The 27,472-nt window shown below is 43.5% G+C and overlaps 1 protein-coding gene and 1 long non-coding RNA gene across 4 annotated transcripts in view; one reads left to right on the top strand and one right to left on the bottom strand.

Moving 5' to 3' along the window:
* The window catches only part of DDAH1 (dimethylarginine dimethylaminohydrolase 1), a 52,009-nt gene continuing 26,184 nt past the window's right edge, over nt 1,648-27,472 (bottom strand). For both annotated transcript variants that reach the window (XM_021405255.1, XM_021405256.1), the window contains exons 2-6: nt 18,296-18,395; nt 17,092-17,165; nt 16,384-16,503; nt 6,424-6,567; nt 1,648-5,990 (exon numbers count right to left, since the gene is read on the bottom strand). In XM_021405255.1, coding sequence (XP_021260930.1) covers nt 5,874-5,990; nt 6,424-6,567; nt 16,384-16,503; nt 17,092-17,165; nt 18,296-18,395 — 555 coding nt within the window. In that variant the 3' untranslated portion in view covers nt 1,648-5,873. The remainder of the gene's footprint in view (nt 5,991-6,423; nt 6,568-16,383; nt 16,504-17,091; nt 17,166-18,295; nt 18,396-27,472) is intronic.
* Nucleotides 18,406-21,898, top strand: LOC110402802. 2 transcript variants are annotated; one of them, XR_002441318.1, is made up of 3 exons: nt 18,408-19,694; nt 20,511-20,778; nt 21,256-21,898. It is a non-coding gene; the product is annotated as an uncharacterized LOC110402802 (long non-coding RNA). The 2 variants fall into 2 exon arrangements; XR_002441317.1 differs by having other exon boundaries at nt 18,406-20,778.

Below are 27,472 nucleotides of genomic sequence, written 5' to 3'. Positions count from 1 at the left end.
CTGTAACACTACTGGTTTGAGAGAAGAGGCCGCCGGGCTTTGCAGCACTGTGGCTTGCTGCTGATTCTCCCCTTTCTGCCTGCACTGATCAGCCTCTCCCCAGGCAGCCTCACTACAGAGCAGGGCCTCTCCCTGAGAGCTTCATGTTCCACAGCAGCGCTGCCCTATGGAGGAGGAGAAAAGCTGCCAGGCAGAGGGAAAGACTTTGGTTCAGTCAAAGACCCAGATCAGGTGGCCTTGACCAAAATGGATGGATTTCTGGAGCTAACAACTGCAGCTTTCCAATGACAAACCCACGGCAATCAGCCTACGGCTCGTGGATTTGGGGTTGAGGTGAGGTAGCTGAGAATATGAGGATGTCTGGAGTTCATAATGCAGGAGAACGTGACTGACACTTTTTTTGGCAGGTTGTACTTGAAGCATTCACAAATCCAGGAAGCCTCAACTTGCTGACATGATATTCTACAGCTAAATTTCTCAAAGGGCACTTGTTTTTAAATGACTGTCATATTTTGCTTTTCAACATTTTAATTTTGTATGAGGTTCTTGTTGATGTGGCAAATGGGAGTTGTATAGCTTTTGCACTATTTTTAATTATTGAAATTCAGAAGCAAATCCAAGTAAACTGGTACCAATTGGCACCAACCTGTATACAGATACATAAAAATGCATCGAAGTGTAGTTGACTATGTGAAGTAATCGCATCAAGCAGGATGTATCCACAGCAGAGGTAGCACTGATTTATAAATAGTAATATAAATATCTTACATTAAACCTGTGTAGTTAAATTAGTACAAAGGCTCTATTTAGATCAGTTGTAACTACATCTTTACTTGATCTTGCATCTCCAGCAGGAGTATTCCATTCTGGTCTGTTTAAAGTCATATTCCTAGACAAACTATACAACAGCAATTCTTTTGCTCCAGTACTAATATTTTATGATGGATTTCTTCAGAGAGCTGAAGCAACGACTGAAGCCTTGAACAATTAAAGCTCGGGTTGCCACCAGGTGGCACTGAAGGCCTACGAGCATTTAATGGTCACGGCCTCCAGGCCTCCAGTCACTCCAGATATCAAAACCTAATGACATTAGAGCACAAGGGTCCATGCAGAGGTTAGCCCCACCTGCATCGCTGTAGCACACGAGAATAAATATTTGGATACAAAATGTGCAGCCATCAGCCATATTACCATTAAACAACGTTTCAAATGAAGTCAGCTCTCCTGAGATCTTGGGGGGGGAAAGACACAAAAGCTACATTAAGAATTAAAACACCATGGTCATGTCACTAAACTTTTGTCATTTAACTGTTATAACTTGCAGTAAATACATGCACGACAGAAAAAAATACTGCGCTACAATAATATCTCTTTAGTTATCTTGAACAATAATATTCATCACACACTGTATCTAGAGCACCTGGCCAATACCTCTACCTACATTATTCTCAAATGTAAGTCTAAAATAACAATTTTTTAAAAGAATCAAGTTTTCTTCTAGCAGGCTTAAAAGTTTTAACACTCCTGTCTATTACTGGCTTTTTCCTAGGCATGTAGCAAAGCTTCCAAATAAAAAGATGGCATGAAACAGTACTGAATTAAATGCATGTGCTTGCAGTTTCAGAATAAGAGGCAAAAACTACACCGTTCACAGTACAATTGACACTTTATTCCATTGTGATGGGGATATATAGTATTGAAACTGCAAGAGTCAAAAAAAAAGAAAAACAAAAAAGTGCAAATCTCTATTAGAACAGATTATGGAATGTGTTGATGTTTTTGGCACAGAAAGTGGGAAACTATGTACTGCAACAAGATTTTAAGTTTAATGAAATGTAACACTTCTGTGTTCAGTAGTCATATTTGTGCACTGCAGAACAATACAACATAAAACAGTGACTAACACGATTCACATGCAGCTCTATACAAGTTACATCATACACCCAGTTAAACCTTTTCTGAAAATACACGAGGTCCAATTATGCTTTGTTCACAATCACTTAACAAATACCATTCTTTAAGCAGTCTTATCTTTTCAGTTTCCTCATTGATAAAAACAAAAATAGAGTCTTAAATAGTAAATTATTTTCTTCAAATGGTTCCACATGAAAGCTGATATTTTCTATTGAAGTAGTTTGGCTCTGACTTCATTAATATAAAGTTCAAGAAGCTGAGTGAAATCAAAAGCTGATTTGTCCCACATTTTATCCCCAATTTGCCATGAACAAACAGAAAAAGCAGATTTGTTGTTCTGCATTTCATTGAATGTTTATTTTTAAAACTCAACATGGTGTTACCTATGACCTCTGTACCTATCACATGGAATTCACCCAAAAATCAGGCAATGGCTTCATACAGTGGCAGCTATTTTAAGACCAAAAAGGAGTGTATTAGCATGGAAATGACAAAAATGCCGAAGTGGAAGAATTTAAGATTATTGTATAAGTACAGTACGCATTCACATTTTCATTGCAGAGAGAGATACTGTATTCACATTTTGCTGAAGAGAGAAACCCACGTATCATAGCTCTTCCTGCACTCACAGTGGAGATAGTATCAACCAAAGACCTTTAATGCATATTCTAGCTCTTTCATTTGATCCATGCTAAACTGCTTGTTCAAAATAAAAAAACATCTGATGAGTAATTCAAACCCCACTGCTGAGCTATTAACCACAAAATCTTCTTCTTCACTGACCTGCTGTCATACAGCCTGACAGTTGTTATCAAATGTTTTCTGTGGGCAGTTCAGTGTCTCATCTCCTTTTTTTGGTTTGGGATTTCATTTTATTATTTATATTAATCAAGGATGATGATTTGCATCAGACATCTGAGAAATGTTCTAGTGACAGGATGCACAGGATGTCCATTAAATACGTATGTGTTACAGCAGGAATGTCCTTGCAAAGAAATTCTTTGTTTGGACAACAGAAAAAGTAGTGAACAGCAAGAAGCATTTGGCATGATTTTAGTTTTTTTCCATACTGCAAATGCATGAACTGAAGTGCTTTAAGTGTTTTTCCTTTATTATAATGCCATAATAAAGAACAATGCTAAAAGCAGAGGTAAGGGCAATTCCCCTAACCAGCGTAGGTAACTTTTGGCATCAGACTAAGATTTAATTTAGAACTTTATGTTATGAGCCTATAAGACAAACGGAGACAAAGCACGTGTGATTTAGAGCACCCAAATTCTGCACCTAAAGTCAGAAAATTTATACACAATTTGAAATCATCACCAGAGGGAATTCAAATCCCTCAGCCGCTCCCCTTCTCTTTCCATATACCAGAATGTAGCCTTGAAGGCAGGGAAATCGAACTGGCAACATGTGAAAGACCTTGCTGGAAAAACGAGGTGCTGCTCACTCTAGTCTCACCTCTCCATGCCATGGGGAAGCCAAGGAAAGCCGCTATCTCCTGCTCTGTTGCTTTCGGGGACATAAGCTATCAGCAATGACTACCATATTTTGTCCTAAAGAGGAATCCTCCTTGTCACTCTCTAGGTATACAGCTCCTGCTGACACTTGTCCTTCCAGCTCAAAGTAAAAGCAGACCCCTCAGTTTCTTCTCCCACCTGGCACCTACACAAGAAGGGTAGGAATTTAGGACAGCTTACGGAGTGAACAAGGAGGCAGAAAAAGACAACTGAAGCAGGAGAACTAAGGCAGCAGGAGGAAAATTCACTTTGAGGCTAAAAGAAAAAAGTGTTTATCATGCCACAAACTAGAAACTGTAGTCTGAGGAAGAGAGTCAGGAAAAAAAACACAACAGAAAATTTGAGGCATAAATGGAATGGAGATCTCACAGCCCAACACTGGCACAGGACAGCTCCCACTCCTGGGTGAGATGATGGAGGAACTATGGGAGAGGGAGGGGTATGAGGTGTAACCAGGCCCAGGAGTATGGACAGGGCAGGTACGGGAGGCTGTGCAGGCTTCATATGACAGTTCCCACAGACACAGATGTTTTTAAGGGTAAAGCTTGCCTTTAGATGGTCACAGTTAAATACTGCAGGGTTACTTTTTAGCACAAAATCTCTGCTGAGTATCAAGTCATTTTAAAATGCAAAATGCTTTATCAGATACTTAAGAAACACTGAGAGAAGGAGGGAGAGATCTCCCATTGCAATATTTACATCTTTAGAGCCTGATCGTGTGGGTCAGGCAGAAATGATGGTGCATGGGAATGGAGGAGTCAAAGGGGAAACCTCAGGAGAATCCTTTGGGACAGCACACAGCCATAAAACCATTTTATTTCCTCATCACTGTTCTCTCTCTTGTGATGCCTCTTGTCATTGCAGCATGCAGACAACATGACACGTATCCTGGCGGCTGCCAGGATGTTTGCACCACGTTACTGCTAGATGAGGTGAGAGATGCACTGTGGAGTACCTACGGATATACGTACTTGTGTTTCCTCCCGTATGACTGTGTGGAAAAGCACGGAGGTTTCCGAAGAATACTGAAGTGTGCGTTTGGTTAGTGCTATCTGCCGTGCTACAGACTGACTCCCCACTCACTTCCGACTGCACCTTAGCGCCGTGCCACAAGTGGTTCAGGAAAGGTGGAGGAGGTGCTTAGGAAGTAGATAACGTGTTCTGACTGTTCGTCAGCCTCCGGAGAGTTCCCACTGCTGCCTCTGTTTGGGAATTTCTCCATTTGTAGTTTACAAATGATTTAACAAGAAGCATGCGAATACAATGGGGTATGCTCCACTTTACTGTGGTGAAAAAAAGCATGACTCAGTGGGTAAACATGTTGTGGAATTTGCTACAAAAAATATATTTGTTTTAACTGAATACCACAGTAAATATTCATGCAATTAAAAATTAAGATGGTCATTATTCCAAGGAAAACCACCCCAAGGGCAAAGTACGCATGCCAATCTTTCAGGAAACAATAGCTTCCCTTACTCATGAGCATAATCCAGGAATAACTGTCCTTCAACTCATTCTATCACCCTTTCCTTTTGAATTTTGCTAGTACGTGGCCTCCAAAAGAGGAGAAAACCACAGAAAGGAGGGACAAAAAACAAAAAAGAGTAAACAAAGAATAATAACTTTAAAAGCACACAAAATTTCGATTGTTATTATAGTTTTAACTTTACTGAAAGCATCTGAGTTTTCCATTTTTGTGGTTCCCCACGATCTGGCCTGAACTTGCAGGAGATGACCTGTGTGGCTGCACTGTGATTTCTTTCTATGTCATCCAAGTTTCCCAGGCAGATACTGTCTTCGAATGCTCCTGTCAGAGGAGGCTTTTCCCAAAGTTGCTACCTTGCTTCTGAAACTAACAATGCCCAGCAGCAGCGACGTGATATGGCTGAGACAGCGAGTGTAGTCTATCGCCCACTGTTCCAGCTTTCCTACCACAGAAGATAACAAGTTCATGAGCCCCCTGAACTTTCTTCAGCCCCCACTGAGACCTTGTATTACTGAAAGTGAAAAGAAACAGGGGTGAAAGACTACATGAAAAAAAGGCGTAGATCAAGGAAGAGAAAGAAAAAAGTCAAGAGAAGGGAACAGTGCAAAGACAACAGAGGTGCTTGAAGTGTTCAGAATTAGTCGGTCTTCATAAAAATTTCACACAGGTAAGTTAGATCACTAAAGCTAGGGGTTAGCCATTATAATTGTCTTCTGCCAGCCCACGGGACTAACACACTTCAGAGTTATGTGCCCCTCAACGAAAGCAAACATCCACCTTAAATACCATCTGCAAGGACATAATAAAAATACACAAAGCAAAAAATTTGTAAACAAGGGTTAGTAGCACAGTGGTACAGTAGATTGTCAATAAAAACAATAAAAGTGTGGATACAGATTCGTCTACCTTGTGTGTAACATTATTGCCAGCTACAAGGGAGGGACTCTGTAAACTCATAATTCTGAAGTTTTGTTAATAAGCACAGAGCAACAGGTGAGTGCCCCATCTACTTTCTCCAGTTCTGTGTTGGCTATTGGGATCAGCATGTGGTCCTTCAGTTTTTCAAAAACCTGTTTAAGAAAGGAAATGGCACAGAAATCATTACATTTTATACCTCCTTAGTTTCCCTTTTCCCTAAGTATTTAGAGTAGGCATGGATCGATCAGTGGGTGCTACACTTCTCACTGCAATTCAGGCTAACATTTACAGTGTATGTGGCTGTCTGGCTACAGCTTTCAGAGCGTCGCAAACATCAATACTGCAGTGAGGGAACTGTTACTGCTTCCAGCTGGGCAGAAGAAGCACCAGGGGCACAGGAGACAGACAAAATCAGTGGAGATGCACACCGAGCCCACACCTCCCACCTGTTGAAAGCTTTTGCCATCTGATATTTAATGGCAGGATGTAACTCTTTCTGGAAAGCACTGAATTTCAGTTCTGAGCCACTTCCCGGTGAGGCCAGGATGCTGGCAGTCTCCCAGCCGCCCCCAGCACATCCCTCACCTTTGCGCTCTCTGGGTACTCCTCAGGGGCTCGGTGCAGCAGGACGTGCCCTTTGCTGGGAATGTTTAAGTAGATGCAGTTTGCAGCGGCATCGTCGGGCACTGTCAGCTTGTCATAGCGGTGGTCACTCATCTGTTGCATGGTCTGCCGGGAGACATGAAGCACAGCTATTGACCAAACAGTGTAGTGGGCCCAAATAAATGCAAGAATAGAGCCTTCAAAAAAGCACTAAGTATGATTGCCAAGTCAGCCGAGAGCCATTTTGCTATGCAGCAAGTAAGGAGATCTCCTTTTATCTCTGCCTTCAAGGAAGAATCTACAAACCCTACCCAAGAACAGCAGTAGAAAACCTGTCAAATGGTTCCTGCAAGTGGCAGGATTAAGCAGGGTGCCTGATGGACAATCAGTGGGGTCTTTTCCTTAAGTAATGCACACTGAGTATGCCAACCTCCTGCTCACACTGATGGAAACTATAGGTGCTCAGCCACCTTTGAAAAAAGCAGACATCATTCAGTACTCATCAAATGAGTGTGAATTAGCACAAACAGGACAAGAATGGTTTCCAGCTTGGATATCAGCCCAATCTTAATTCTTTTCAAGGACCTCCTTTTTGCTTTCCAAGCAGTTACTCTTTCACCAAGCACCTGTGCTGGAGACTGAGATGACATGTCTGAGTTAATCCTCGTTCCCAAGGGGACAACACAATAACTTTGTCAGAACAGCAGAGCTGGTGGTTTTCAGAAGGCTGTTTTATAAATATAGGGCTCATACACAAATTTGGACCCTGGCTGGAATTTCAGAGACAGAGACTCTCAGCACATGAGAAGCCTGAGATCCCAAGTTCTGGATTAGGCTCAACTTTTTACTAAAGATGGAAAAAGCGTGGAGACAAGAAGCCTGACTCCCCATTGTACCATTCCAGCTTTACACCAGCTTCTCTGACAGAGACCTAGAATAAAGCAGAAGTGAACAAAGCCCAAAGCTTTGGCCCTACCCAAAGCCTAAGCAAATGCAAGTGTTTCAGTTTCTCTCCTAGCTCTTCTACGTTCCCACACACATTGCAAAGATGCAAACAGAAATAAAAGCCTTTTTTTCAGCTTGAAGTATTCACATTAACGTTATGTTAAAAATAAACTACTATTCTGTTAACAAAATTCTTCAAGGGAATTTGCCCTTCTCAGCAAAACCCCACAGATTTATACCACATAGCAGACTTTGATCTGTGGCACACTTAAATTTACCTTCAAATTATCGGTAGGGTCATTTGTACTACTACTCATTCATAAGAAACAACATATGGAACCTAATTATAACAACTACATCTAAAATATATTGTGAAGTACCAAAGAGGCGTGTACATGCACACTGCTACAGTAATTCCTTTCTAGGTCTGGATGCATTTTTCATGTTTCAGTCTGAGTCATCCACATCCCATGGAGAACATGAAACTGGTAATGAAGAATGCCACGCATTCTTGAGGAAACGCTATCATTTCTTGTTATTTCTTAAATTATGAAACTCTCCTCAGTTCCCAAGGTCGCATCTACCTCCATAAAAGGTTAATGTGCTTTGCTGAGGAACAATCCTTGCATCTTTACTTAACCGGATGTGTTTTCATTACTGTACTTGGTGTGTTTGACTTCCCTGTTTATGCATTTGCTTCCGTTACATTGCCATGATGCATTTGTTCAAGCTCTCCCCGATGCTGCAGGCATCCAGCAGCAGGTGACATGCCAGCAGAGCTGCTGCTGCTCTCCCTGGTAACAGCCTGCAGACCCGTCTCCTGCCCACAGCCTCCCTCTCCTTCCTGGCATAATCTGTTTAAGTCTGGATTAAGGAAGTGTATTTATTAAGCCTGCACTGAAATATATGCACCAGTAGAAGAAAAGCCACCGCCTGGATTTCACTCAGCTCCCAGAAAGTTGTGCTTTCTCCGGTCCTTGTTGGTAAAAAAAAAATCCTGTACTGCAGGTTTCCTATAGAAAAAGCTCATCGTCAGAAAGGTATCGAATTGCTGGGTAACATTTCCATAAGAAATTACAAATGAATTCTCAAATGGAAGGGTATGGACACATCTCCATTCATTTCCTTCCATAAAATGCTTCAGTTAGGAAGACTCACAGCAAATAGCAATGAAGACCAAATGCAAGGCCCTAGCCGTGCTGCAGGAAACACAAACCAGCCTCAGGAAGCTGAGCAGATGATGGCGAGGGCATGCTAGTAGGATTGCTTTCAAAACTAAAAAGCTCACAACTGGTGGCTGAATTAATTTAGAAACAAGCGAAGAGAAAAAATGAGAAAATGAGACAGAGAATCATGGGAGCTTAAGTCCACAGCTGCAGCAGCAGTGATGGGATCTGTTCGCTACAGTACCACTGTAAGAAAGCAGGACTGGCATTCTGACAACGCAAAATTGCTCTCTCTTCCTCACCTTTTAAGATAAGAAGAAAATCGTATTTGCAAGCTTTCATCTCTGTTTTAACTACACCTGCATGTTGAAGTAAAATTTCAAAAATCAATTTGTTGAGAGTGCACACAGGCAATAAACCCCAGACCTGTGCCACAAAGAGTCCATGAACAAAGCAGAAATGTGCTGAAATGATGTAACCAGGCTATTTTAAAGACTCATGCTCTTGTGTATTTCTACAGCACAAAGTCACTGAGTATGTACACCTGGCCAGACAGGACTCCAGGGCAGAGAAAGAGATAAAAGCAAGGCTCTTATTTTTTTTAATCAGATACTCCCACAAAATACACATTTTTGGGAAATGAGCAGTTTACAAAGACTGTAGCCCTTGCATAGTGCATCTGTGGAAGGCTGGCTTTCTGCCCACACGCGTTGTATGACCAGCTATGTTAACAGTCAGGCATTTCCCGCATGCCTAGTTTTCTGGGAATTTTCTTCAGCCCAGAGAGGGTAATTTTCATTGCACATTCTCTCAGCCCTTAGTCATGCTTTCCTTATGTTGAAGTCATTCGCATAGCCTAAAATGCCTTTCCTATAGTTTTGGTTTTTTTTGTTTTGTTTTTTTTTTTTTTACAGTGTGTCCTCAGACAACTGAGGTAATGGATAAGCTAAATAATCCTAAATATGAAGCAGCATTATGCATGAAGGAAAAATGTGTATGTGTTCAGGGCCTATTATCTCAGCAGAGCTGAGATGACCACATGCACTTTTAAGGCAGGCCAGGCTCTGTCACATGCTCTGCCCCCTCACTGCCAGCCGGGGCCTGCTCAGATGCAGGATGCAGTGATCCCCCACATCTGCACCCCACAAGTAAAGCCCAACACACAGCAGCTGCTCTCCTTTCCAATGCATCAGCAAACCCTGTGCCATAATTCCTGATTTTATACGCATCTCTCATCCCTTTGTAGCTGTCTCTTTTCCAGGTGACAGCCATAGCTTGCTTAGCTTATCTCTTTATCCACGCTGTTACGGGTATTTGTTCACCTACTGCCCTTTTCTGAGCCCTTCCAGCTCTGCTCTTTCTTTGCATGAAGCGATTGTGCATGCAAAGGGCATGTGGCAGCCAACACACAGACACACCACAGCTTTAATTAGCAACATAATGATGTTCTCCACCCAGCTCTCAGCTCAGCTGACAATCTCAGTGAGCCCAGCATCTTATTTCTGTGGTAAGTATCAGTCAGAGCACATTATTTCATACGTGAAGTTCACTTCATCATTCTCCCAGCCTGTGCTGCACATCACATTTATCTACACTGACTTTCATTCACTGCTTTATTGTCCTGTCTCTGCTTCTTCAACTCCTCAAGTTCACCTCTTCAGGTTTGGAGAAATTATCAACACCAGAGAAGGAAAGTGTCACTGTAGGGCTGAGGAGGGGTGCAAGGACAGAGGGTCAAGCGTGGCGTTAAGCCACCCTGCCCAAGCACCGTGGCTCTGCACAGACTGCACAGCTTGCCAGCACATGGTGACAACAGCGATGGTGAGCAGGAGGGAGGGCAGACCAGAGAGCAGAGTTGGAAGAGCCACTGATCTGCTCACGTGTCAGACTTGTCAGAGGAACGCATCTGCCCTGCTCACCACCGCAAGCTGCCCAGGCCGCACAGCCTCACTGGCAGTGACAAATATGTGTTTAAAGGGACACTTGCCTTGCTTTGTTAAGAAAAACACAAACTAATACAGCACATGCTATTCTATAAACATACTTTTGAGTCTGGAACTTCCAAAAGACTCAATTCTTCTGCCTGTTTGCAAACTGACCAACACTGATACTCAATTACGAGAAGAAATTCATTACAACATCCAATCTTAATTAAAAGAACTCACAAGAAGTTGCCTTATAAAGCAGCAGGCCATGCGGTACCCAGTGAAGATCTGTGTCCTCTGGGATGCCCTACACCCTTCACTTGTGAAGTAATGGAAAGTCAGAAAGAGCTGAAAGTATGCAGTGTCTCACAGGACCTGATCCAGAGCGAGCAACTATGAGCTAAAGGAAAGTGTTCTGAATCTTATATGTTGACTAATTTTCCCATCTACAAGGCTGAGAGCAGCAAATGACATCTCTTGTTTTCTGAACTATATTAAGGAGCAGGTTGTCAGTTGTTCTCTGGATTTCGCTACCTTCTTTGCTGCGGCATTACATAGATGTCTGCACTCATCTGCACTTTCTGCTAATTCCCTACCTGACGTAGGCAAATTAACTACAGAAAGTACCGTGGCCTGCCTTGCTTCCACATCTGAAACATTAGCTTCCCTCTGCTATGCGCAGAGTGCATTTAATTCCTTCTTGTATTTAAGTACAGAAAGTACTGTGGCCTCCAAAGAGGATGCTCTTTGGATTATTAATATTAGCAATCATTTCCACAGCAACCCTTTGTGATATCGTAAATAGAGGATGATGACTTCATGCAGGGAATAAGCAGAGGCACAAATGATGAATTCTTAAGAAATAAGAGACAATACGTTTGTGCTAACTTCTGCATTACTAGAAAAGAAAGCCCCTGTACAGACAATAGTAAAAGCAGCTTTGGATGAGCCTTTCTGTTCCACCCAGGGATACGGGATGCATTGTAAGCACACAGGATATATGATGCTTTCCCCTAGGTGCCGCTTCCAGAGGTGCTTCTGTGGCTGGGGCAGGAGGTCTATAGCTCATACGCAGGCACCGCATCCCTGTTGCAGTGCAGGCTAATAGCACTCTGCTTCTCAACGCTGGCACACTGCAGGAACTGGGATTAGCCAAGACGCAGTGGGAAAAGAAGGCATTTAATCATGGAGAGGGGGCAACTCTGCCAACACTGTAACAACTTCTTGCGCTCAAGTCTTTCAAAGCTCTGCTGTGATCACAGCTTTGGATACAGACCAAGGGCCTAGTTGCCCAAGGGATTTCCTTCTCCTTTATGCTTGCAGTGTGGTTTTGGTAGGCCTCTCTTGACCTCTGTCAAAACAGAGGAGTTGCGTTCATAATAGCGTCCTCTGGGGAATACTTGAGGAGATGAACGAACAGCTCTGCTCCCAACAGGAGATACTGAATCAGGGTACCTCTCAGATTCTCTGGGATTGCTACTGAGCTACTTGTGAGGGGATAGGGGATGGCCTGGCCATAGACAAGTTCCTAAACTGAATGTGGTGCCCATCAGCACCATCCAAGTCCTCGCTCACCAGGAAAAGCAGAGGGACCTGTGCTCTGTGCCAGTCAATAGGGCTATCCGAGGGACAAGAACACAGCGTTTTCAGGACACAGCAGATTCTGGGTCACCATTCTCAATGCAATCCTATAATTTGCCTTTGCCACTGAACCCTGACCTAGTCAGCTGGCTCTCACCCCCTGTCATCGGAGCCAGAGCCTGAGTTGTGCTCCATGATGCGGGCAGCAGGGCACCAAGCCATGCTGGCAGCACCATGCTCACTGCCCGGCCCCTCCAGCACCACAAGACTGGTGCCCAGAGGCGACACTTCTGGAAAGCTCCTGGACCCATTGAGGATACAGACATTCCCCTAAGGCTTTATCTGCCCAACAGCCATGGCAAACATTCAGCTACAGAATTATGAATGGGGTTAAATGCAAGAAGGAATTAAATGCACTCTGCGCATAGCAGAGGGAAGCTAATGTTTCAGATGTGGAAGCAAGGCAGGCCATGGTGCTTTCTGTAGTTAATTTGCCTTTCTCTTTCACCAAGTTTCCTTAAGTGCTGCTTTTCAGCTGCAGCCCAAATAAATATTCTATACTCGCCAGAGCCTGAAGAGGATTTCACGGTTAGAACGTCACTTGTGATTTATTGCCTGCTCCTAGCATGTGCTCTATAATCCTAAACTGCGCACTCATTTTATAGTTCACTGGCAGTGCTCTCCGTTACACACACAGCACTAAGCTCATGATAAACTGCGCTCTGCCATACCCGAGCACCACATGCCATTTATTCTTTTATTTTTAAGGAATTGCATGGATACATGAGTTGCAACAGCAAGAACAATCAAGAAAAACTGCTGCCATTTGAACAAAAAAAACCTATTTTAAATATAAATGTTAGCCTAGTGAGCACAACAGCTCACTTGCTGGCCACCAAGACACACTGCAGGACAAAACCAAACTAACTACCACAGGTGCTCAAAAGCAGCTCAATTGCCTTTCTTGCTCAACAGGGTTTCCAGCACAGAAACAAAGAACGGCAGCCACCAAGGAGAGGCTCCCAGCAGCAATCTCCTAAAGCAGCGGCACTGGGGGCTGCCCCAGGCAGGTGACTCAGAGACCGGGGAGAGCAGGGCCACACAGGCTGGGAGGAGAGGTGGACTGGCACTGCTATCACTCCATCCACTGGTCAAAACCCAGGCAGCGGCTGTTACTTCTCAGTATCAGCATCTTATAGAGATCCTATTGCAGTTTTATTTCCACAAGGTTTCAAGACACTGATCACTAACTGCAATAATTTTTAATCAGAGTAAGTGAACAAATACCAAAATCACTTGTGCCAAAAAGCAAGAATTCAACCATTGGACAAAGCTGTGATACACAGCACTACCACTGCTAGCATTTGCGAGGGAGATGCATTACTGACATGTTTTCAAATAATTTCTCTGAGAACTCCAGCTCGCAGCATGTGATCAAATGTGACCCCTATATACATGTGAAGATGCTGCTCAGTCTCTGATGCACAGAATTACACTGAAAACTGGAATAATTGATATATTTTTTAAACAAGACTGCTAGATTATCTTGTTAATGAGCACATCCTCTTCAAAATAAATCTACTTTCCACTGCACCTTGATTAATGGTGGTATCTACTTGATGGCTAGTTATCAGCATCATTTAATCAGTTTATCAAAAAAATATTTTTGGCTACAACAGCTACTTTTATGCACTGCAACATGATTAGCTGAGCCGTGCAAAAAGCCTTAATCAGAATGACAAGTTCTCAGATTAGTGCTGGCTCAGGTTCAAATTGCAGCTCTGAGCAACCAGTATTGTACTTGAATTTTGCTCATGTTTATAAACACTCCATACAAGAGTAGGGTTGTCTGGATATCTGCAAACTCCATCAGGTTGAGGCTCACGAGGCATTTTGAGTCTGAGCCTGAATATCTGGGACAGTGCATATTTCACAGGGAAAGATGCAGGGCACTTTCCACCCCAGACTAAATCAATCTCACGGCATCAGGAACATCAGACCTTTTCAACCAAAGCCATTTGTCATAAATTCCTCAGGGCAGAGCAGAGGCTGGAAATGTACTCCCAGAGCTTCATGCAGTGATTTCTAATGAGACAGTAACTTCCACAGCACATTCAAGTGAACAAACAGACTTGCAGTCACTCCAAACTACGCAGGGAACCACAGGGCTGTCCCCCTGTTTCCTCTTGTTTGTGAGGAGGCTCCCTACGCTCACACTCATTGCTCATCAGAGCAATCAGGCTGTTATCCTGTTCCCTCATTGCTGACAGGCTGCAAATCTAAGGCAGCCAGGATCACACCTTCCTCTCCTCCATAATTCAAGCAGCATCCAGCAGGGGAGATCCTGAGCAGATATGAAATGTGGGTTTTATCTCAGCAGGGCACTAAGGCATTTTAAATCTTCAACTGCCACAAGAGAGAGAAGGAAAAACAAACAACAAATCTCTGCTGAGCTCCAATGGAATAAATGATGCTGCTGGGAAATGTAAAGTCCTAGGATTATGCCCATGAGGAGAATTTATAAAAACTGGTAAGTAAATACGCAAGAAAAACTCTCTGCATGGCAATAAGAACGAGAAGGTTTTCAGGCTTCCACCTTGCAGGCAGTTATGGATTTATTAAAGTAATAGGTATCACTAGCTTGCAGAAGCCAAGGAGGTATATGTACCACACGTGCAGGATGGGTTCCAAAGCTCTTTAGGATGAAGTGATGTTAATATCAGAGCTACATGTTATTTCCATAGTAAATGTTCTGCGTGGCACAGATTCAGACCGGTAGCCTTGGGCACCAATAGCAGTGCTGCTCTTTAATGTAAGTCATGCTTTATAATTAGAGCAAGACACATAAGTCAGGTTGCGTAAACTGCCTTTCAGCTGAGAGGACTACGGAGGGCTTTCTCACTCCAGCTAAGCAGTGCTATCTCCACCCCTCCCCACATACAGCTGATTTTGTCCAAGCATTAGTGAAGACACTGGATCACTGAGGCTTCTGCAAAACTGAAGAACAATGTACGTTTTTACGTTCTTATTTAGTGGCAAAGTAATCAGTGTAATCATAAGCTGAAAATGTGGGACTTGCTGTCATCACCAAGAAGTAAGTTTTGGTTAAACCTTTACAAGCAAGTCCTGATAAAAAAAAAGATGTAAGGCATTTAGCTTTAATGCTTTCAGACACACTCTGGCTTACCTGCGTTTCAAAACAAAGAGCGCAGGATGGCAGGACCCAGTCTATCACAGAGACAAACTCCCTCAAGCTTCACGTCAGGTGAACTTTGCTGTTTTGGTGCCTCAGCCAAAGTTTCTGCTGCAAAGCATCAGTGCCTGCAGCTGTGCTATCGGGCAGGAGTAGATATGCTAATCTCTCAGGTTACCTACACATGTAATGAGATTCATGGCCTCAGGCATCTCTGTGCCTACATCTCCGAAACCCTCTGAACATATGCAGCGGGCAGAGAAGCCACCAAGCTTGGTGCAAACCAGAGCAGCAACAGGCATTTCCCGTGAACCATGCCAGTGGAAGCGCAGTGCTGACCTGCTGCACTGTGAATTACTGGTTAGCAAGTCTGCCAGCAAAGAGACCCAGATTCACGACCCCATTTTAAATTGAACTGTTCAGAGACTCGAGAGAAGGCCAAAGCTCAGGCGGACAGCTCTCCCTGCTTTCTGCTGGAGCAATGCTGCTATGACAGCCTGATGGGACCTGACAGGAAAAAGCGAACTGAAAGGACCTTGACTCTGCAGCCACCTGGTGGAGGGATGAGGAGCTCTGGCCCCCAGCCCCTGTGGCCGCAGTGACAGAATCATTTTATCCTGTGAAAAATGCACACACGGGCCATCTGTTCAACAGAGACCATGACCCTCTCCTTCCTCCTTCCTGCCAAACTTTTTACACGTTCTCTAGCAATTTTAAAAGCCACATGTTCTCACAGCAACATCTGAAGTAAACACAGAACCACAGTGGTTTGGGTTGCAAGGGACCATGGGCTCCACCTACAGCTAGAGCAGGTGGCTTCAGTGTCTCCTACTGCTCTGATGATATCTTCTTCCTCCCTATTATCAACAAATTGTCACTTTCAGTCAACAGAAACGTAAATAATAACCCTTGTATTCCATTTTATAAACTAATGTACACAGCTTGAGCTAAATTAATATCACTGTTCTCTTACCTGATATAAATATTCTCTTCAGCTTGCACGTACAAGGTATGCACTGATTTCCTCTTTCATTGATCTATACATATTAAAAATTTCAGCATCCTTGAGCAGACATTAAAAACTAACCAACCAAAGCTTCCTGTTTAAAGAAAATTTTCATATACTCTTTACCTTGAGGGCTTTCTGCGCAGCTTCACTTGACCCGATAGCAATCAGGTTTGGTCCAGCCATGCTGCAAAAACTCTTCAGATGCAAAGAATCATGAACAGGGACTGTGGAGACAGCATAATCCTGTGCGGGAGCAGAAAAAGGGTGCTATAAATATTTTTAAGCTGTCCCATTTCCTTAATTATATTGAGATATTCCATAATTAATTGTACTCTCTGCAAATTAACAATAGCAATGTATCCCAGGGCACAGAGTCAACTGCTTATGTATGACATACCCCTCTGGACCAGCTTGCCATGTCTTGTGCACTGGAGTAAAATCCAGAACACATTTCAAATAATACTATTATTTCAGCTGTAAAGCAATGCATTAAAATGTGCAATTAAACAGTATGTACATAAAAACTCTCCTGGGACCAGCACTAAGAACAATGTGCTGACAGATGAGAACATTAAGAACATGTCAATATCCCCTCAGCCTCCCACTGCCCAAGTTACTTTTATGCAATGATTCCACATTTGAGATCCAACTTCAGCATACTATGTTAGAGGATGCTCAAACTTTTTCATTTTTTCATTAATTTCTACTTTTTTAAAAGAAATTGTAATTAAAGCATTTACAAATACGACAAGTGTCTTGGCCAGTACAATTTTTCACTTGGCTCAGCAGAGGACAGCTTACACTTCCTGTAGCACAAATCAACCTACAAACCTTAAATGTGTCAGCCAGAATTTCTGCACCACGTTGATTTGTCCGCTTGGAAAGGCCTACAAAAAATTCTCTGCCTAGAATGAAAAAACAAAGAACAAAACAATTACAGATTTTATTTTTTTTAGCAGCTCCAGTCAAACAAACTTATTTCAAAACCCGGTCAACTTTAAAGACAATCTAAGGCAACTGTTAATGGATATAATTTCCTATCTTTCTCTTCTTAAGCTGAAGAATAAATTTCAGTTCAGAAGTGTGCAACCTGCAATCCCAAGCTGACAATGTAAAGCAATTATCTTCTTCCACTTGACACATTTTGCTGAAAACACAAATAGCTTCCCCTCCTAAAGCCCTGCAGTGCTCACAGAGACAGGCAGGAGAACAGCTGGACTGGATTAGTGCGACGCTGACCGACCACTTCCCCCTCCCTCTGAGGTCTCCTCTGGCCTCCAGGCAGCTCTGCAGGCACTCTCAGGCTCCAGGGGAAACAGGCTGGCGCAGGACCTGCACCGCATTAGGAAGGCCTTCCTCCTCGGCCTGCCACTTCTGGGACCCTCTCTGTCCGACCGTGACCTAAGACAAGCAGCCAGCCTGCTGTGATGCTGATCAGAATGAACAGGCTCGTTTGGTGCAGGTGGGAGCAAGCGTACACGCAGCTGATGTGAGAAAATGCCTAATGGGTTTAATGACATAAAAAACACTGTCAGTATCTTCACCCTTGAAGTCAACCATGCATAAAAGTTGTCTAGCACATGACATCTGGCAGGCAACTCTGCTGCTTTCTCCATAAACTAAAAGGCATTTTTTGTATTTGATTCACTGAACCAGTGACAACTGCCTGCATCAAGCTTCACAATTCTTGAAAATGAGTCTGCGTAAGCATAGATGCTTGTAATAAGAAATATGAAACAACTGCAGGCAGCTGACTATTGAAAGCACGTTCCTTATTGGCAATTTACAAGCTAAAATAAAATTTGTATGCACAGTACCGTTCTTTGTACCGTGTGTACTGCTACTTCATTTATTCAGGCATTAGACAGGACATGGAGGGCTGCACTGAAAATTAATCTCTTCACTACCTACGTGACATTTAGCAAACAACTGATTTAACAAGCCACACAAACAACACTTTATTATGCAGGCAACAGATGACATGCTGTCTTCTAGGCAGACAGAATATTTAAACAGCAAATTTACTACACTGTACCTGTAAATAAGACGTCTCCACCATCCAAGGTTGCATTTTCATCTACCATCTCTACCATGTTGAGGTTAAGACTTTCTAGTACTCTCTTCATGGCTTCAACCTGTTCAAGAAAACGTTGTTTAGAGCACACTTTGCTTGTATCATTGAAAAACTTAAAATAATAAACTTAAAACTATGTTAAATATGTATCTTTAATAAAAAACAAAGTTCTTTAACAAATCAATAGCCAGATTGACACAAGAGCCTCTTGTCCCTCGCCCACTGCAGCTCCCAGACCTCCTGGATGGGGTGCCAAGCAGTCAGGGTCGGGCCATCACCTTTTCATAGGAACCACATCCAGCAGGAAGAGAGGATGGGTCCAAAACGTATGTTAAGTCCAGTTCTCCTGCACAGCAACACTCTCTCTTGCAAACGCCTGTCCCTTGGATTTGAGCAGGAAAGAGCACTGCCAGAAGAGTGATGTTCTCTCCTTCTGCCACACTCAGGCACAAGACACAGCTCTACCAGCCACAGAAGCAGAAGCTCTACTCTAGGTTTCCTTTCAGTCAGTGAAAGAAACTGAGGTCAGTAAATATTAATTTTCTTTACAGCTTTCCAGCTCTAGCAAGTGCCAGTTCTCTCTGCCTCTTGGAGCTACCACACCAGAGAATTGCAAGACTTTCCATTTCTATGCGTTCTTTGTGTGTACTTCACTTCTGTGTGTTACCCATGTAGTTGTTTGATGGTTTGCAAGCTGCTGTCAGGAGGTAAAGGATACGCCATGGACATCATAAATCTGAGACAATGGATTTAATTTGCTCTCTAGCGCTGCCTCTTTACCCCACTGGCACTTCCCAGATGCTCTTTAGGCAAAGCCCAGGACAGCCTGAGGTTGAGCAGGATGAAGGCAGGTACCTGGGCCACCTGTAGAATACCCATAGGTTACACTGAAGGCAGAACCACATGTACTCTCTGACATCAGCAAGCTTTCTTTTTCTGATGCCAGATGACCACAAGTGAAAGCCCTCAGCAGCTGCCAAGCCAGAGGCTGCCCCAGCCCCTGCCCAGCTGCCATCCTGCTGCCTGCACATGGCCTACGCAGCCTCCCTGGCACCCAGAGGATGCCGTAGGCATTTCAGCCTCCTGCCACAGTCCAGCACCACGCTTTGCCCTGTAGAACAAGTGACCATGTGCCTTGGCTGTTCCTGGTTACCAACACAAACAAAAAGGAAAGACTGCTTCATTCTCTCTGCCTCCCATTACTATAGGTGTTTGTGGGGTGTGTGCAGCTGTGTGATCTGTGCCAGGCCTCCAGCCATCTGTCTGAGGCACCTACAGACCAGAGCATCGCAACAATGCAAAACATTCGTGCTGCCCTGAGAAGTGACCTGGACGCAGTCAGCAGGGCACCTCTGCAGAGGTAAGTGCTGACAGGGGGGAGGAAGCAGCAAGAGAACAGGAAGGTGAGTGCAGTCAGCAGGGCTGAAGCGCGTCCCCAGGCAGGTGCTGGACACAAAGGTGCCTGCAGCTCCCCAGGCACACAGCACTCAGCCCCATGCTGTTTAGCAGCCCTTCTCTTGGAGAACCAATTGAGCAAAGCACCCAGCAAATGCGGATAATGGAAGGTAAATGCTGACTTTGGGTTTGCTGCCTCAGCCATATGTTTTAATTACCAGATGCTGATTACAATTTAACCACCAGGCTATGTCAGAGATGCCTTGAATTGTTTCCTTATTTAATTTGCAGGGGTTGATGCAGCCGCAGCACAGACACTAAAGGAAAGATATCACATCTAAAAGTTGTCCAAAATCACAGAAAACTGGTTTAATTTGCTCCATGATTGTTCCAGGTTTTGAAGATACATATATATATATATATGTAAGATGCTCAAGATGATTTTCCCCAACAGTTGTGCTCATTTTAACTTCTGAAACCAAGTTTAAATTTAAAAAATGACTGCCATATAAATAGCTGGATCTTTTTTCCACCAGGGTGTTAATGGATTCATGTCTATGGCTCCTTGATTTGCAGAGCTTTTAAGCAACCAGTAGAAATGCTGAGAGATTTAATCGGAAAGTAATGTTCACATGGCTGGTGACATATGCTAAGAATATTTTTCAATATCCACAGCTTGCGTAAAATAAAAAGAAGTCTCAGGTTACTGGTTTTTTTTTTGTTGTTGTTGTTTTGTTTGTTTGTTTCTGTTGTTTGTTTTTCTTTCTACGGGCAACGTCAGGATCTTCGTTCAGTAGAAGCAGAAATGAAAAAAAGAGCACAAAGAAGACTGAAGGGAAGACCTGACATTATTAAAAAGACTGCCAGGGAAAGAGAATTTGTAAATATAGAATTCTGGAAAAACAAAACCAAAACTGAACAGCCCTTCTGCCTTTGCATATGTCTGAGCCGCCTGCACAGAAAGAGCATAAACCGGCATTGTCCCTACCATGACATTTTTAGAGCGGTACTGCAGTCCTGAGTAGGTTCTCCAGTGTAGCAAGTTCAAGGTAAGCGTCTGCCACCAAGGACACATGACTATCTTGCATACTGACCATACTGCATCACTGAGTGACGGGGTTGATAGCTAGTAAAGTTCACACAATCTGCTTGAGTTTGTATCTCATTACTGCAACAGGGAATTGAGAACTTGGCTCCATCCCTGAGCCTTCGTGAAAGCACTCCCAAATCAGGAAGGACTGTGTCACTTTCAATACAGTTCCTACCCGGAGAAAGCACAAGATGCCATCTCCAGCTAATGGGGGACAAGTGATTGTTATCCTCAAGTAAAAAGTTAAAAACAGGGAAGCAGGGAACAGGTTTGATCTATCCTCCTTGCATTTCGTTCTCCCAAAACAAGCAATACCAGTTTTTATGAAGCATGGACTCTTAAGGCATATTGGTGAAATTTTAAAAGGAAAGAAAGACAAAGTCACAGGGCTAGTTTTGATTTTGAACAAACAACTACCTCGTGCTTTTTTTCCCAGGAGAAAAGTGAAAAAGGCAGATGGACAAAGTTCTCTGTGAAGCCACACTACCCAGGAGACAACAGTAAAATACATTCAGTATTTGGAAGTGAACTGACTACAAGCACATTCACAACGAAGAAGACTTACATTTACTGTTTTTCAAAGCAGCCAAGAAGAAAAGTCACCTTCCCTTACTCTATCTCCTTTATTTGAAAAATAAAACCCCAGGTAGTCAGAGTTGTAGCACACAAAGAAAACACTCATCTGTATCGTTTAAGATTTCTGTATCATATTATCTCAGGTCGGCTTAAGGCTCGTAACACAATATTGGGTTTTATTGTAAATGTACCCATTAGTACACCAGTTGAGTGTTAAAGCTTGTATGCTTTGTGTAGTGATATTTTTTCTAATAAGCAAATTCCTGGTGTGAGACGGGATGTGTCTAATCCATAACAAAGCTGATGGAGAGACAATGGACTTCAGCCAGCTCAGTTCTGTTTCAAGGAAAAAGGACAATAACTGCATTTGACATTTATAAGAATCCAATTTCCTCGTGCTATACAAATGGAGCTCATTACCCTCCAGACTGCTGGTTCCACCAATTATTGTAACTGATGTGCTGGGATTTTTCCTTCTCTATATTAGTATTTGATGCACTCTAGACGAAGGCTGTTTCCTTAATTATTTACTGGTATTCTGTGCACTAACCACATTATGAGATTCATGCAACTGACAATAAGAAGGAAATGATCTTTTTGAAGGACAGTGGAAACAAGGAAATGACTTTGTAAGAGGGGCCTGAACCCAGTGGTGAGCACTGCTACAAAGCACGGGCTCATCCCAGCAAAGAGCACCCCGGCAGGAAAGCTGCCTGATTAACACCTGGGCTGGGTGCTGAGACGTAGGCATGGCTTCCCCAAGGCTCCAAAATTCCACTAAGTGCAGAGGCACAGCTAGATCTGGGCAGAAGCTGTGAGTGGTACAAACGAAGTAATCCTTAATGACTGCAATTACTCATCTGCCTTTGTCTCCAAACCTCTGAGCTTTTGGTGAAAGGGGGAAGATATCTACAGATCTGCTTCAAATGAAAAGATGCAGAGAGATTCAGAGAGCTGAAGATCATCCAATGAACCAGATACTAAATTAGGTTTCTAAAATAGCAGAGTTCAGCTTTAAGTGCTAACAGCTTGGTTCTCTGGAGACTGCAGCCCTCAGTAAAAGGCCTCGCAGCCCAAGAAACGCTACTGCATTGTCTCCTGAAATTTTACATCCACCACCAATTTCTCTGGCGTGGTAAATCACAATTATTGGGTTTCGATCACCGCTTCAATGCCTTTTAAACTGTCATTTATAGCCATGCAAAGCAAATGTCAGACTCAATATATGCAAAAGTTAGATTGCGATATCTCTGAGGTGACTATTTCTGGAGCCATTAGTTCTGAGTTCACAAAGTGCCACTGTCAATATATAATGCATTTTTGAGCAAGTCTCTGAGTGAGGAATATAAATAGAGATGGACAAATCTGGGGCCAGGAAAGGGTAGACTTCAGCTTTGCAAAACCAGATACCAGTGCTGGTCATGATCCAGATCCTCTCCTGTCTGCATCTGCTCAGCTGGGAGATGAGGGAACTCTGTCTCCTCCTGATGATAAGCACTGTCATTCTGGGCTTGCAGAGGCTTCAAAGAAAATAAAGCAGCACTGTAATAGTTTTGAGGTTTTTTGAAAAGAAAAACCTACTACTGGTTGTTTTTTTGCTTTAAGTAGCTGAGATACACACCCTAGCGTACGCTGATCTCGGACATCAGCAGGATGTGGGTTATGGAAGAGTTTCCAACTCCTGCTTCCAGCTTTGGTCCCTTCTCTGTTGACACCAGAAACAGCCCTGGCTGTTGTCAGCTGGGAAGCAGTGAAACAAGAAGGCACTCCAGTGCTGCTCCTCTAAAGAGATCAAACCATAAAAGCACTATGTGTAGGACAAGTAATGTCAGCTCTGTTCCAGCAAGCAGGCCCCCGCACAGCCTGGTAAGGACGCCCTGTACCTGCTGTTACCACCCGTGCCAGCTGAAGAACTGCAGTTTGCTTTGACAAGTACTTCAGGGATCTCCCAGAAAGAGTCCAGTGGAGGGTAACAAAGATGATAAAGGGCCGGGAACACCTCCTGTATGAGGAAAGGCTGAGAGACCTGGGATGTTCCGCCTAGAGAACAGAAGATTGAGAGGGAATCTGATCAATGTTTACAAGTACCTGAAGGGCAGGAGGCAACTGGATGAGGCCAGACTGTTTTCAGTGGTATGTAGTGGAAGGACAAGGAGCAATGGCCAAAAACCGGAACACAGAAAGTTCCACATAAATATGTGGAAGAACTTCTTTACAGTGGCAGTGATAGAACACTGGAACAGGCTACCCAGAGAGGTGGTGGAGTCTCCTTCTTTGGAGATACTCAAGACCCACCTGGACACCTACCTGTGCAACCTGCTGTAGGGAGCCTGCTTTAGCAGGGGGGCTGGACTCGATGATCTCTAGAGGTCCCTTCCAACCCCTCCAATTCTGTGATTCTGTGATTCCCCTTTCGATCCACACAGGGGCTCTGTGTGGCCCCCTCCTCTTTCAGGGAGGGGGGTGAAGTGAAGATCTTCAGCAACCAGCTGCTCAGTAGCATGCTATGGGATGACATAGGGTAGCTGCTCCTGAGGCACCCTATGGATCCCATCCAAACGTCACGTCTCTGACAGCTCTTCAGCAGCACAGCAGGAGAGCTCCAGGTGGCACGTCTCAGGAGGTCCTGTGACCGTGCCCTCCCGCAGGTGCCCCAAGTGCTGGTGCCACATCTGCTGGCACATACACTCACATACACCAATGCAGCAAGTATCTCTAATCTCATGTCCACTCTGTGGCAGAGAAACTGCAACAGAATGACTTGATAGCAAAAAATAAATAATATGGATAACTACCATGAGTGATATTACAGGATTTCAAATCTTTACAAAAAAACTACACTTGGGGCCCGATTGTATTAAGTGTCTTTTCATGACAGCTATGAAAAAAAGAATTAGGTAGCTGCAAAATCTAAGTGAAACGACCAAAAATAATACAGCAAATTTCTACACAGACATCAGATGAAACAGACATAAGATGAAGAGCTCTACCCTTGATCACTGTTATTCCATTAATCTGCAACACCTTCAATCTAGTTACATTTCTACACATAGTAAAAAAACACAATTAAACTGAACATCCTTGATGTCGTGCTTTCGCAGCTAAGCAGAACTGAAGTGCATGAGGAAACGCTACATAGCTCCCTAGGAGTAAAGGATGTCTGTCTCTGCCCTTTCTCTTACAACACTTTGAAATGTAGGGACACCATTTCCCACAGGGCAGGAGCCAGCAAGCTGCTTACTTGCCACAAAAAGGATGAAATTTCAACCCACAGCAAGTAGAAATAATTTCAATCAGGAGTAAATTGTTAACACTGAAAGAAGAACGCTTAAAAAGATGGAGATTTAAGGTCACTAGGAAAAAAAAAAAGGCTCACTAAGACCTACTAGGCATAAAATCAGGTTAGTGGAAAAGTTTAAGCAGCATGAATGCATTGTCACAGAAAAACAGTGAAGATTTTGCTGGATAAAGATGATGACATGAAATTTAAGTTGTACGCTGGCATGCTGAGAAAGTAACAATCTAAATACTTTCTGCTTACAAATACAAAATGATCAATTGTTAAAGGTTGCACAGAGAAATATCTTCCACTCTGCCTGGACATGCACAGTGGGCCAAGAATGCACCTGGATAAGCCAAGCATTCATTATCTCCCAGACACTCAATATCCTATAATACCCACAGTGGCTGCCAGCTCCTTGTCCACTGTTGACCACACGCCATGTGCCCCATTTCAGAGCTGAAAAGTATTTAAAATTCATGAAGTCTGTTGAAAGCTCGACTGTCACATTCTGCTCATTCCACAGGGTATGGGAAAACCAAGCATAAGGGACATTTCAGCCGGGGCTATTATGGCTCTTGAATAACCAATATTCTATTAAATTGCTAATAAACCCACTTGAAGATAAGTTGATCACAATCAAACCATACAGTAGCATTCCTTTCCTTTAATGCCGAGTTGTCAGGTTTCACTCTGTACTGTACTACTGTTTCTGTGCTGTTTGTTCAAGACTTGACACTGAGCATTCACGATGCTTACTCTGTCCCAGGGCATCTAAATGCCCTATTCTAAGGAGGCTGAAAGATCTTTGGCAAGGATAATACTCCACTTATTTTAAGGTAGGGAGCTCTTTTTAAAGGAAAATCTACACTAAAGAAGTAAAAAATTATTATACCTCAACTAGGATTATTTTTTTTGTGTGTGCAACCTCTTGAAGGGCTGCTCACAGTTTGAATACCGCAGTAAATATCGCTCGGGCTTTCTGCAGAGGAGCAGCCTCTGGGGCTCCCATGTGCCCCATCAGGTTGGGTCTTGTCTGCATTTTCATTTCAGCAATTCATTTCCTCCCATCTTCACTGAATCTTGATTTTATCAAAGAACATAAATATAAAGGACTTCTTCTAGAGACCCTCTAAGAGTGTTTACTTTGCACTAAAACAGATTTTGCTGAGATTCCTCGCAGTTAATTGCCAAGATGCTGGCAAGCCTGCTACCGCTTTCTGATCTTGCTGTGTGCGTATCGTTTTGCCAAGAGGACTCCAAATCTTGTAAGTTCTAACACTGAAAAGCATATCCACCTCCTTCTCAGAAGAGGATTTAGAAGTTTCCATTTATATTAAGTAACACTGCTCCGCTGAGAAGCAGCTCCCACCCAGCTCCAGCCCAGCAGGGCCCGATGGCAGTTGTTCCCATCCAGCTCTGAGTCCTCCTGCAATCCAAGGATTTCAGCTGCATGAATGGCAGAGGATCATCATCAGGAAGATCTGTCCTACCTAGTTTTACAGCTGGGGAGCCGTGGAGAATACCCAGAAGTCGCTACCAGGTCAATGCTGCCACATGCTGAGGATGGGCAGTGAGGAGAAGCAGAGTCCCAGGAGCCAGCCCAGCGACCATATTCACAGGCAAAGAGAACGTTTTTGTTCACCTTACATCCACTCAATAACTGGTCTTTCACTGAGAAACATCCCTTGTTATTTTAGAACAAGGCCACAGGCAGAGGTTATACTAACGCAGAGCCTTCCCCCCCTCTAATACAAGGTTTCATTCATGCTTTTAGAGAAGTTGACTTGACAGTCTTATTTTAGCAATGCTAATGCATCCTGCAAGTGTGTCATGAAGTGACTAGACAAACATAACAACAACTGCAGAAAATGCAAGTTCTGACCATGTTCCTTCTCCCAACTAGTTCCAGTAAGGTCCTGCTAACTTGAAAGAAAAGCAACATACGAGTAGGAATACAGAAATTTGCTGATGCTCATAAAATGGAACCAAATCCTTGAAGACATACCAACCAGTCAGAGCAGTCAAAATTAATATATCTCAATATAAGCAAGCTAGAAGTCATCTATTGAACAAGTTGGCCATCACAGTGCAAGCAGTGACACTTTAACCTGAAAATAACCTCTAGTGGTCTTATACAATACTGACAAGCTTTAATAAATTCATCAGCTTTAGAGGAAAATCTGCAGCAAGCATAAATGATCACCCATCTCCGGCTGCTCTTCCCTGAGCTCAGACTGACAAAGGCAGAGGAAGGGCCTCATACATGCTGCTCTTACACAGACTGCCCATTGGAGGCTTACAGCAATCGAGAGGAAATGAGAATCAAGCAGCGACCACTGAAACAAACAGCACATGAAAAAACCCAGCAGTTGGTACATTCCCTCTGTAACTGAAAGTTTTTATGAGGTAGGAACTGCCCCCCCATCCCCCACCCCACAACTCCCAAGGGCTCCCCAAAGCCACCACCAGCCTCAGCCACCAATGCTGACACCACCCACTCCCACAGTTGAGGGTGAACTGCACATCAGGCAACAAAACATCCCAAATGGCGGATTTATCCATAACAGACCTCTACATGGTTGGGAAAAGAAAGTTGCCATCTGACTTTCACGCACACAAACCCGAATGCAGGACCCAAACCCTGGGCAGGCAGCAGAGGATGAAACCCTGATCCCACTGAGGTCAGAATCCCCCCAAGATGTGCCTTTGCATTTTGTACCATAACTGCAAAAATGCCAGTAACACTGTTCCTGCAAGGAAGCCACTTCCAGGGCACGAGCAGGCACTCCCTTCC

The sequence above is a fragment of the Numida meleagris genome, chromosome 7 (assembly GCF_002078875.1).
Source record: "Numida meleagris isolate 19003 breed g44 Domestic line chromosome 7, NumMel1.0, whole genome shotgun sequence".
Lineage (NCBI taxonomy): Eukaryota > Metazoa > Chordata > Aves > Galliformes > Numididae > Numida > Numida meleagris.
Note: the sequence above shows the minus strand (reverse complement) of the source record. Positions and strands in the feature narration are given on the sequence as shown.